We start from the raw sequence: 12,747 nt of genomic DNA on the forward strand, positions 1-12,747 counted from the left end.
AACCATTGAGGATGTGATGACTGAAATTAATTTTTTTCTTTAAAATGAACTTTTATCTTCATTCTATAGTGATGCATCTGTTTCCAAGTTCAATCAAAAATTGCTTTCAAGAGAGAAACAGTGTAAACATTGCTTCCTGTAGCTGTGGGGAAAACTCTCTGTGCCTTAGCTTCCTCATTGGGGGAAAAAAGATCATAAAGCTGCCTATCTTTCAAGCTTTCGAGAACTAAACAACTTAGTCATGTAGACTACTTATGACGGTGCTTTGCCTACAGTAGTAATACCTCATAACGTGGTGTTCTGATGATGGTGATAACAATGGTTTGTAGAAGCTATTTATTCAAGCTTCAAATATAAAATAATAGAGGAGATTACATTGCTGCCCCCCAACTTCAACCATTGACCATAATGATGTCATTCATAATTTGGGCTATTCAAAAATATTCTGGTTCCTCTTCTTCCAGGCATGTGTAGGTCTGCACTTCACCAGCTGTTTTTAAATTAGACATAACCAATGTCACTTGCTTTGGTGAATAACATGTAAGAAGAAGTGACTTAGTGGAAACCCTAACAGCCAATGCACAATTTGCCCTGTTCTTTTACCACCTCTGTAGAGATTGTGGAAATACGTACTGAGAAGGAGCTTCATCAGCTTAGTCCTGAATAGCATGATGTACAAGATCCATCTTTTGATGCACGTTTGATGTATAGAGCAAATATAAGCACATTAAGCACTGTGATTTGGGAGTTGTTACCATAGCATTCTAATTGATAAGTCACACTGATATGTATGTGTTGTTATTATTAGCATAATCATCATTATTATTTTGGGCTTCCCTGGTGGTCCAGTCAGTAAAGAATCTGCCCACAATGCAGGAGACTTGGGTCAATCCCTGGGTCAGGAAGATCCCCTGGAGAAGGGAATGGCTACCAACTCTGGTATTCTAGCCTAGAGAATCCCATGGACAGAGGAGTCTGGTGGGCTACAGTCCATGGGGTTGCAAAGGGTCAGACATGACTGAGCAATGCACACATTATTATTTTAGACACTTGCTAATATGTGTGTATACAGAAGGAAATTTCTGAAAAAAAAAAAAAAAAACTTAGTATACATTTAGATGTGCAGTATTTGATCTTTCAGCGATAATTTTGTCCTTAATCAAGTTTCCATATTTTTTTTTTTGGCCTTGTAGCATGTGAAATCTCAGTTCCCAGATCTGAACCTGTGGCTCCTGCAGTGGAAGTGTGGAGTCCTAACTACTGGACCACCAGGGAATTCTCAGCTTTTTTAACATGAACATTCTGATACTAAAAGAGCACCAGTATGTGTGTGTGTGTGTGTGTGCGTGCACATGTGTGCATATGTGTGTATGTGTGTGTGTTTGTCTATGCTCCAAGAAGATAATTTGAAAGTGAAAGCTTTTTTTCATGGACTTAAAGCCTACCCTGAACTCAATAGAATCTTCAAAGCCATTTACATCTTGTCACACTTGGTTTGGTTAGAGAGCCCAGATGCTATATCACTTTTTAAGTTCTAAGTGAGTCAAAAAGTCTACCCGTCTGCACATGATGACTTCACTTGTGCTACTGTTACTATCTTGGTTGGCAAAGGACAAATGAGACCCTTTCACATGAATCCATCAACACTTCAATATTTTGGGAATTCAATATTGTAAATGCAATCATTTGATGTGAAAGAAAGCTGAGTGCTGAAGAATTGATGCTTCTGAACTATGGTGTTGGAGAAGACTCTTGAGAGTCCCTTGGACTGCAAGGAGATCCAACCAGTCCATCCTAAAGGAGATCAGTCCTGAATATTCATTGGAAGGACTGATGCTGAAGCTGAAACTCCAATACTTTGGCCACTTGATGCGAAGAACTGACTCATTGGAAAAGACCCTGATGCTGGGAAAGATTGAAGGGGGAGGAGAAGGGGACAACAGAGGATGAGATGGTTGGATGGCATCACCGACTCAATGGACATGAGTTTGAATAAACTCCGGGAGTTGGTGATGGACAGGGAGGCCTGGCGTGCTGCGGTTCACAGGGTCGCAAAAAGTCGGACATGACTGAGCAACTGAACTGAACTGAACTGAACTGAAATGATTGCAAGTTTGTATGTTTGTGTTTTTAAAGATCTTGCCACCCCTAACGGAGGAGTGGAACCATTGTCTAGACTCATTAACAGACTAACCATGTAAACATTGGGAAAGGGAGCAAACCCCTCAGATTCAAAGCACTAGTTGTTACCCTTTGATTGTTCTTTACCTCCCCATGGCCCCTGATTTGGCTCCTGCTCCTCCGACTGTCTTTGCACGGGGCTTGAGAGGCCTCTTCTTGTTCCCCAGATGGGGCAGCAATAAGTCTGCTGACACGGCAGGATTTCACAGAAAGTGATCTCGGGTACTTGGAAGGAGGGTGGTGTGGTTGCCAGGGTTGTATTAGGTGCTGCAAGGCATCAGGAAGAGGGGAGGGAAGTGATAAGGTTAACCTGAAAGGCTGGTTCTTCTGTTGACAATTCACATGAAACCCAGGCTGGGTTTGAAGGTGACCGATGGGGAGATCTTACCCGAGGGGGAAGCTGTGGAGGGCAGAGCTGGCTCCTGAGAGCTTGTGAGGTTGCTGGAGGAGAAGAACAAAATGATTAACAAAAGAGGCCTTCAAGAGTCCTCCCCGAAGGAAAAGAAGATGGAACTCTTACCTGGAAGGAGCACTTGGGGTACATCGGTCTTGATCTTTTAAGCTAAGTATGTAAAGGGAGACAATCGTCAAGCCACTGTTTAAAAAAATAACAAAAGAAAGAGTTATGTGGCTGATTTGATTCCAGATAAATCTCACATAACCCGCTGCCAGAGATGTCCCCTCCCAGACCACACAGATGAGCGAGCAAGGGGCGGGCGGCCACGGAAACCAGCACAGCTCTGCTTCTTTGCCCTGGTGAGAACAATCTCCCAGTCTTCCTGGAGCTCAGAGGCTCCTGGGGTAGGTGGGGCATTTTTCCACAAGCAGACCCCTGACCCTGGCAAGCTGTCTCAGAAGTGTCTGTCACTAGCGGAAGATTACAAGAGGAAGTGTGTAGGGTGCTGGAGGAAGCCCTCTGCTCCTTGCAGGAAAAGTCAGAGCAAAGTTCACATCCCCCAGTGGAGGCGGCCGCGTGATGGTGCAGGGAGATGAAAGGCCACACAGGTTTAGTCAGCAGTAGGTCCCAATCCTTTCGGCCGCTTCTGACATCTTCCTGCAGCCTGTCTTTTGAGAGTGCAGTGCGCCAAATTGGACAGAGAAAGGAAAAGCAGTGCCGTAAAGCATCCATTTCCACTCTACGTGACTTCAAAATAATGAGTGTATCGTTCCCCACAATGATCAGAACTTATACATCCAAGTGGAGGCTTTCCTCAAAGGTCCTGAGCTTTGGGAAGCTATTCCTGATACCACTCACACATCCCAACACTCAGCATCCTCCTCTCTGGGAGGGTGTCTGTAGAACTCTACCATCCCACTGTGTGTGGGCCTGACACAGGGGGACCTCACTTGACCTCCTGCCAGCTTGATATCACGTCTGGTTCCCTAGACTCAACTCCTCATTATTTTGTTCCCCATCAAAGGTAGTGGGTTTACCATCATTAAATACAAACAAAGAAATGTACCCCCCAATTTGAATTCAGCTCATAGAGAAAGAATTCCCAGAGTTTTCTCAGAAGCAGCTGGTTACTACCCAGGGGGCACAGGGCTGCTTGGTAAAAGCCATGCTGAGCCCCAAATATGCCGTCAGACAGAATCTGTTGCGTTGCCCTGGCAACTACTTGCTGTGGTCCAGTCTCCCTGACTTTGTTCTCCCACATTCCCCATTCTCTATCTCCCTACTATTAATCCTTAAACATGTTTTCTGATCCGTCTGCTATCTGTGTCAATGCATGGCCCAGGCAGCTTCTAGGATCATAGACCAAAATAGGCATCTGCTTCTTTCTTTAGGGCTTTGACCCCTCTCGGGTACATCACAGGCTGGAAACAAGACAATAAACCTAATACCACCTATTTCTGGCCTTGGAGGTCAACAACATTGGAATTCATAAGATCTGATAAGCACATTTAAAAAGCAGTTTCTTCATGTCAAAATTAGACTTCCTATAAGCTTTGCATTTGGCTTTCATGGGAACCTGTGTCTCTAGAGAATGTTAAGCATGTCTGTGAAAGGTCAAGGTGCTCACTCTCTGCTGAACTGAGAATCCTAGAAGAAGACAAGTTCATTTAGGAGAGAGAAGAAAGGACACCAGCTTCTATGAAAGTTCCATGTAGTGGTGTCAAATACTTGGGGATGTTCCCCACAGTGGGCAGTAGCAACTGAAAAGTTAAAATGCTGAGGGGAGAGAAGGGTACAGAGAGACCAACAATGTCTCCTATAACTAGGAAGCTGCCTTAGTTCAAGGAACCGGAAGCATCTTTGGGCCCATCGCTTACTTAGCCTCTGAGGATAATTGTCTCATCTGGGACATGGCCCAGGAGCGAGTCCTTTCCCACACTAACACAGCATTTTGGAGGGATAGATAAATACCCATTTCACCCTGTGAATAGTCAGACAGGAAACCAGAAGGCAGGGAAGACACAGGCAAGATGACCAGGGCTCAAATGCTGAGGAGCCATCATAGTGGAAGCCCAGGCCTGAAGACCAAAGGCCTGAGAAAAACCTCTCATTCCAGAAAAGCATGACTCTTCCTCATGTGGAGGAGGGGTGGTAGACCAAGGGTATCCAATACTTGCCTAGCAAGTACCTCATCCTTTCTGTATTTGTTTGATTTAACTGCTTAGCACATTTGGCTGGCATTTCATCATATTGCATATCTTGGGATAATCTGATAGTCTCTTTTGGCACAAAACCCAGAAGAATCCTAATAAATTTAAGTATCCAGGGGAGAGTGGATTGTACCTGATTGTTTACTCACTCTTTTCCTCCAAGTAGATGGGAAAGGAGAGCAAAGATTTTGCAACAGTTATTTACAGCGCAGGACTAAACAAGATATACACATTTATGCACACACAAACGTGCATACACACAAACATGAAAGGCACAATGGGCTAGTAAAAAATAATCAGTTGATTATAAAAAAGATCACTTCATATTTAAGAGCAGAAAGCCTGTGCTTTTTTTTTTCCTTCAAAGAATGAGTTTACAAAGGGCTCCCTCATCTCTAAGCGAAATCAAAGACCAACACCTGGTTTAAAGGGCTTCTCAGTCTTCAAAGTAAATAGAAAGTCAGTCCCCAGTTCATGTGTGAGAAAGGAAGATGGAAAGAGAAAAAGAGCTTGACGTAGCATAACACTGATGTTTTTCTTACCAAAATGCCATCACAGCAATGAGGGTTATAACCAAGGTCTGGAAAACCCAGTTAGGACATGACTGTTTTTTTCCTGAAAAAGAAACCTATAAAAAATTCAGCAATGAGAAATGACAAATCAGTGACATCAACTTTTGAGAAGGATGTCTGAAGATTCACTCCCCGGGGGATCTTTGCTGCTGCCTTCAGCCTATCTCTCCCTCCTCCTCTTTGAAAACAAAGTTCTTTCAAAGCCAAGTCCTTCCCTTTCCTTGGCACTCCAGGCCACGCTCTCTTTTCCCTGCAGGACAATTGTCTGTGCCATTCATTTAGCACTTATTCTTGAAGTTTTTTGAGAAAAGAGGACTTACCAGACAAGATACTGTCAGAACACAGAGGTCCATTTCTTTGAATAAGATACTTTTGAACAACAAAACGTCTTCAAGACATGATAGAATAAATCCCAATGGAAGAATTTCAGGCAGCATGAAAATTTGCAGAAAAGGTTTTTGTGGCATGAAATACTATTAATTACTCCTTAAATCATGTGTATTAGTATCCAATTCTGCCACCTATTTTTGAGAACAGTTCTGGGTCTATGTCTTATTTATTCTTATATCCCTTCAGCAAATATACATTAAGTACTATGATGAGTAACACTACAGGGGAAAATGAAAATAAGTAAATTACGCTCTCTAGGAAGTGAATGAGATAAACCTTTAGGACTGGTACATATTTGCACTAAAAACTTGCACATGAGGAATGAGCCAGAACTAGGACAGACAGCTGTGCAGTTGGTGAGGAATCTGACTAGAGATAGGAGAGGTTTTCTGCCCAGTTTTATATAAGCTCTTTAAATATGAGTTTTCCTACTAATGCAATAGAAACTGTTATGTTTGCTTCCTCCTGGGGGGTCCAGGGTAAGAAGGGAATTGAAGGAGTAGACTAGAAAAAGCTTAAATTGGTCTTTGAATTTCTTGGGCAGATTATCTGCATAAAGAAAATGTTCTTCAGTGTAATATTGTGGGTGGGATTAACTTCACCCTTTTAAACAATTACCCAAATCTTTAGGGCTATTATATATATATATATATATATATATATATATATATATATATATATATATATATATATATAACTGAGTCATGCATAGGTGCAATAAGAAGCCACTCTGAATACCAATAGGCTTCCCTTGTGGCTCAGCTGGTAAAGAATCCGCCTACAATGTGGGAGACCTGGGTTCAATCCCTGGGTTGGGAAGATCCCCTGGAGAAGGGAAAGGCTATCCACACCAGTATTCTGGCCTGGAGAATTCCAAGGACTGTATAGTCCATGGGGTCGCAAAGAGTCTAGCAAGACTAAGTGACTTTCAGTTTCACTGAATACCAATAGCTCAGTTGCTAAAGAATCTGCTTGCAATGCAGGAGACCCAAGTTCAATCTCTGGGTGGGGAAGATTCCCCTGGAGAAGGAAATGGCAACCCACTCCAGTATTCTTGCCTGAAAAATCCCATGGACAGATTAGCCTGGTGGGCTATAGTCCATGGGGTCACAAAGAGTCAGACACAACTTAGCAACTAAACCACCACCACTGAATACCAAGAAGTGGTTTATACCATTCCCACATCTCACTGGAACAGTTCTGAGGATGCTCTGCTAGTGCTCTGTGCACAGAAGGAACTCAATGCAATTTATTGAATTGATTAGAATTAAATAGTATTAATTTCAGGATAGCAGCTTCCCTTCCAACCTACTCCCTAAAGGTGCCAGATTGTTTTAAATCTCTATGGTTTTGTTCCAAATCCTTTGACCTAATATAGGAAAATCACCCAAGACCTGGAGTCAGACTTGGAGTCAAGCCCTGAACAAGTCATCGAAGTGTCATTGATCCTCATTTTCTTCATCAATAAAATAGGAAGGATGAAATCATACCTGCCTACTTTTCAGAGTTATTAGGTGAATCTAATTAACAGTGTAATGGTTCTCAAATTCAAGTTTGCATGAAGATTACTATGGAGCTTGTTAAAAATCTAAATGCCCTGAAATATTCTGATTCAATAGGTTTCCATCCAGACTGAGGTGGGGGCTGGCAATCTATAAGAAGCAGGATAATGAAAAGTGTCTGCATCAGTTCCTTCCCTTTCGCTCTTCTTCTCCATGTCCTCAGTGAATTTTTACTTGAACTCTGAGGTTTTTTCAACTTCACCCAAGTCAACAGCACACATTGGTATTTTGCCAAGCTCCCTGGAAGACTCTGATACATGACAAAGTATGAGAACCACTGAAAGAGTGGGTTTGAAAATACTAATGGTGAACACTTATATGACACTCATGTGCCACACCCTCTTCTGAGTGCTTTATGTATACTAATTTATTGAACCTCACAATAACCCTCAACAACCCTTATAAGGCAAGTACTATTCTCATCCCTATTTTAGAGATGGGGAAAAATGAGGCCCAGGGAGGCTAAGTTCTTCACTCAAGATCACACAGCTAATAAGTTACAGAGCCAGGCTTTGACCCAAATAACACTTGGCTTCAGAATCTGTGGGGCTCTCCTGCTGGCTCAGACAGAAAGAATCTTTCTGCAATGCAGGAGACCCGGGTTCGATCTCTTGAGAAGATCCCCTGGAGGAGGGAATGGCAGCTCACTCCAGTTTTCTTGCCTGGAGAATTCCATGGGCTGAGGAGCCTGATGGGCTACAGTCCATGGGGTCGCAGAGAGTCAGGCACAACTGAGCAATGACACTTTCAGAATATGTGCTCTTATTCTCAATGTCATGCTGTCTCCCTTTTTCTGTCTGTAAAGAAAGGAGACACTGAACAACTTATTGTTATTATTCAAAATGTCTTCATGGCTACCAAATGAACTCCTTAACTGGTGATCCAGAAACTGAGACTTATTTTCAGCCTTAACTTCTCCTCTTCTCCCTAACAAACTTCCCACCTAGTCAATGAAGCCAGCACCAGCTCCCAGACCTTGGCTTCTGTCATTCCATCCAGAACTGCTCCAGCAGCTCCTGGCGCTTTCCAGCCAAAGCTTTGCCCCCTTGAAGGCCTGGTTCCCATGATACTCCCGCAGTGCTCTGAGCTTCTACAGTATTTATCACTTCCAGGTACAACTGGTCTTTTTATTCTCTTCTGATTTTCCCTGGCTACTTTAAACTTCTTTTTTCTTCTCTTTAAGATTTTTTTTTTTAACCTAGACCCTTTAAAAATCTTCACTGAATGTGTTACAATATTGCTTCTGTTTTCTGTTTTGGGTTTTTTTGGCCCCAAGGCATGTGGGATCTTACCTCCCTGACCCCCTGGGGTGGGGGGGACCTGCACTCCCTGCACTCCCAGTAAGGCAATGTCTTACCCACTGGACTGCCAGGGAAGTCCCTAGCTTAAAATTCCTTAGAAGAGGCCACATCTTACTCAACTTTGCCTCCACAGGCATAAGACAGTGACTATAAGAGGTCTTTGAATTGAATGAATGCTCTTCAATGTCTATATAAGTCCTGGACTCTGTGTTTACACCCCAACTCCCCTGCCACCCATGCACTCAAGACATTAAATCTCTTAATGTTTTAAATTTAGATTGTGAGCCTACAGGGAATATTTTCAGACTGGTCTCCATTCACCCATTGATTTAACGAATGGTTCTTGAGTACACACTATGTGTCAGTCCCCAGGGACAGAGAGAGAGAGAGAGAGAGAGAGGAAGGCGGACACAGAGTCTGTTCTCATGGACATATATTGTAGCTGAAATCCTGAGAAAACTGTGAAAGAAAGAGATCCCTTAGGTGCAAGATGGTTGCTACAAAGGTTAAACAGGAACCAAATGCATGTGTGCTTGCTAAGTTGCCTCAGTTGGGTCCAACTCTTTTGCAACCCCATGGACTGTAGCCTGCCAGGCTCCTCTGTCCATGAGATTGTCCAGGCAAGAATACTGGAGTGGGTTGCAATACCCTCCTCCAGGGGATCTTCCTGACCCAGGGATCCAACCTGAGTCTCCTGCAGCTCCTGCATTGCAGGTGGATTCTTCATGTTGAGCCACCAGGGCCCACAGGAACCAAATGGCACCTTCCAATCAGGGCCTCCATTGATGTAGATACAGTTCCTTCTATTCCCTTGCAAACTGGTTAGTACAAAGAGCACCTTTCCTACACAATATTGTTAGTATTTTGTGTTTATTGAGCAACCTGCTATGTGCTGGGTATTGCGCCGAGGACTTTAGATCATTTAATCCTATCAATTATTTTTGTAAGGTAGACACTATTATTATCTGTTCAGTTCAGTTCAGCTCAGTTCAGTCACTCAGTCGTGTCTGACTCTTTGAAACCCCATGGACTGCAGCACTCCAGGCTTATCTGTCCATCACCAACGTCTGGAGTTTACTCAAACTCATGTCCATCGAGTCAGTGATGCCATCCAACCACCCCATCCTCTGTCATCCCCTTCTCCTCTTTCCTTCAATCTTTCCCAGCATCAGGGTCTTTTCCAATGAGTCAGCTCTTCGCATCAGGTGACCCAAGTATTGGAGTTTCAGTTTCAGCATCAGTCCTTCCAATGAATATTCAGGACTGATTTCCTTTAGGATAGACTGGTTGGATCTCCTTGCAGTCCAAGGGACTCTCAAGAGTCTCCTCCAACACCACAGTTCAAAAGCATCAATTCTTTGGTGCTCAGCTTTCTTTATGGTCAAACTCTCACATCCATACATGACTACTGGAAAAACCATAGCTTTGACTAGACAGACCTTTGTTGGCAAAGTAATGTCTCTGCTTTTTGGTATGCTGTCTAGGTTGGTCATAACTTTTCTTACAAGGACCAAGCATCTTTTAATTTCATGGCTGCAGTCACCATCTGTGATGATTTTGGAGCCCCCCAAAATAAAGTCTCTCACTGTTTCCATTATTTCCCCATCTATTTGCCATGAAGTGAAGGGACCCGATGCCATGATCTTAGTTTTCTGAATGTTGAGTTTTAAGCCAACTTTTTCACTCTCCTCTTTCACTTTTATCAAGAGGCTCTTTAGTTTTTCTTCACTTTCTGCTATAAGGGTGGTGTCATCTGCATATCTGAGGTTATTAATATTTCTCCTGGCAATCTTGATTCCAGCTTGGGCTTCATCCAGCCCAGTATTTTGCATGATGTACTCTGCATATGAGTTAAATAAGCAACATGACAATATACATCCTTGGTGTACTCCTTTCCCGGTTTGGAATCAGTCTGTTGTTCCATGTCCAGTTCTAACTGTTGCTTCCTGACCTGCATACAGGTTTCTCAGGAGGCAGGTCAGATGGTCTGGTATTCCCATCTCTTTAATAATTTTTCATAGTTTGTTGTGATCCACACAATTAAAGGCTTTGGCGTAGTCAGTAAGGTAGAAGTAGATGTTTTTCTGGAACTCTCATGCTTTTTTGATGATCCAAGGGATGTTAGCAATTTGATCTCCGGGTCTTCTGCCTTTTCTAAATCCAGCTTGAACATCTGGAAGTTCATGGTATTATCTGCTTCCCAATGCAATTAAAGTAAACTTGCCCAAGAACACTTCTACATGTTTATTTATCCATGTATTTATATCTGTTGACATATATCAAGAAATTTGTCTGCAGTATAGCATTTTAGTACTTTTTAGTAGAATACTGTACTCTTCTTAAATCCTCTTAGAATAGTTCAGCGATGTACAACAGAAGAAGTAGAGAATAAACCAGGACAATGGCAAAAATATCAGGTCAGCCCTTAACAGGATATAGATGAAGGTCATAAATATCTTCCTCTGGGAACATCAGTGGATCTGAGGGGTGAACTGAGGGTCACAGCTTTCTATGAATGCAGCTAGGAAGAAAGGACTGCAGCTTCGCCCTCCCTGACACTTCTCTGCCATGGAGAGGCTGTCCTCTAAGCTAATGATTAACCTTCATTTTTTACTGTAAATGTTATCCTATTTGATGAAATGCTCCGTTCGTTAATAAAATTGCCACATTTTAAGCTTTGCGAGAAAGTGAATACCTAGTCTCTATTTGCATATAGAGTACCGAATATCAAAGGGAAAAGAGAGATTTAGAGGTTAACTGACATGCTTTTTGGATCTTTTGGAAGCAAAGATAAGGGACTAAGTCTAGTCAAGGAATACACACAGGTCTTATAACCCAGGGTCATCTGCTGATGAATTTCACTTGATAGGGAATATACACACAAAAACTGGCAGAGTAATATTTCTGAAATGAATGTATTCTATACTCATACCCCTAAACTCCTCTTTGAAAAACCAATAATATCTATTATAGGAATAGTATTTAAATGCCTTAAGCACATAAGGATACATACTAGAGAACCCATCAACAAATAAATGAAGAAAAAACTTCTTGATTAATTTTCATAAATTCCATTTTAATAGAAAATATCATCTCTGTTCATTATAAATTTAAGTCTATTTACCTTGCTGTTTTTTTTGGAAATGGTCCTTTTTGGAGACGATGCACTAAGAGCTCTGCTAAATTTGCTTTAAAAAGAGAAAGAGAAAATTAATTACAAATCAAATGCCTCTCTGGGAGTTATATGACAAAGGCCCAGGCTGTCACTAACACAGTATGGCTCTTTTTTGTAATACAGTGGTAATTTTAAAAAGGAAAGTCAAGGCAACTCAGAGTTCTTTTTGTGTATAAAAACTTTAGTAAATATAAATAAATGCATTAAAATTTACGTTTCCCTTTTTCTCAAAACTATACCCTAGAAAATATACACTTACCTCCTTAAGTAATAAAAAATAGAATAAGTTTTGTCCCTGAGGACCAAACATGGTTTTCTAAATTTAGAAATGGTCCCCTTTCCTTGTTAAAAAGAGAGGCTGTCATTTTGTTATAATGTAGCACATCCTATAATCACCACTCTTAAACAGATCCATTATATTTTGTTTTATCTTAAAAGCAGCAACAGAAAAAATAAGAAAATTATCACATAAAATAATTGTATTTCAAAACATTCATTCTAAAAGAAGAATAGAGACTTAATTAAAACAAAGTAATGGTTGCTGCTTGGTAGACAAACCATTCAGATTGTTTTAGAAAGGGCTTTCTAGTTATAGAAAGACCCTCATTCTCCCTTTCTCCAAATTTCTATGGCAGTCATGGAGGTACCTGATTGAGCTCGCCTCACTGGCAGAGGACTTCCAACTACTGAGCCTCTTTAGCCTGGCCAGCTTTCTGTTCCATATTTCTAGCTCTTCTATTCTTTCTTCAAGGTTGTTGGTTAATTTGCAAAGCTGCTTCACTGCACCCACATTTTCCATGAAGATCTGGTCCTAAAAATGAAAATAATTCAGAGCACAGAAGTTTACAATTTGAGACCACTAGACAAGTGTCCACAGCCAATCTAAAAACAGTTCAACACTCCATTGAAAATGGTTATACACACACACACACACAACACACACACAACCTCAAGTTCAC

General features: G+C 41.7%; 1 protein-coding gene across 5 annotated transcripts in view; it reads right to left on the minus strand.

The window, feature by feature from the left end:
* MYRFL (myelin regulatory factor like) overlaps positions 1-12,747 on the minus strand; it is a 115,142-nt gene that overhangs the window by 14,093 nt on the left and 88,302 nt on the right. For 2 of the 5 annotated variants that reach the window (XM_061130196.1, XM_061130170.1), the window contains 6 exons: positions 12,436-12,599; positions 11,738-11,801; positions 5,331-5,416; positions 2,702-2,776; positions 2,570-2,622; positions 2,251-2,448 (listed from right to left, as the gene is read on the minus strand). In XM_061130196.1, the coding sequence (XP_060986179.1) occupies positions 2,251-2,448; positions 2,570-2,622; positions 2,702-2,776; positions 5,331-5,416; positions 11,738-11,801; positions 12,436-12,599 (640 nt within the window). The remainder of the gene's footprint in view (positions 1-2,250; positions 2,449-2,569; positions 2,623-2,701; positions 2,777-5,330; positions 5,417-11,737; positions 11,802-12,435; positions 12,600-12,747) is intronic. The other 3 variants (XM_061130188.1, XM_061130192.1, XM_061130179.1) reach the window with 3 other exon arrangements.

The sequence above is a fragment of the Dama dama genome, chromosome 3 (assembly GCF_033118175.1).
Source record: "Dama dama isolate Ldn47 chromosome 3, ASM3311817v1, whole genome shotgun sequence".
Taxonomy (NCBI): Eukaryota; Metazoa; Chordata; class Mammalia; order Artiodactyla; family Cervidae; genus Dama; species Dama dama.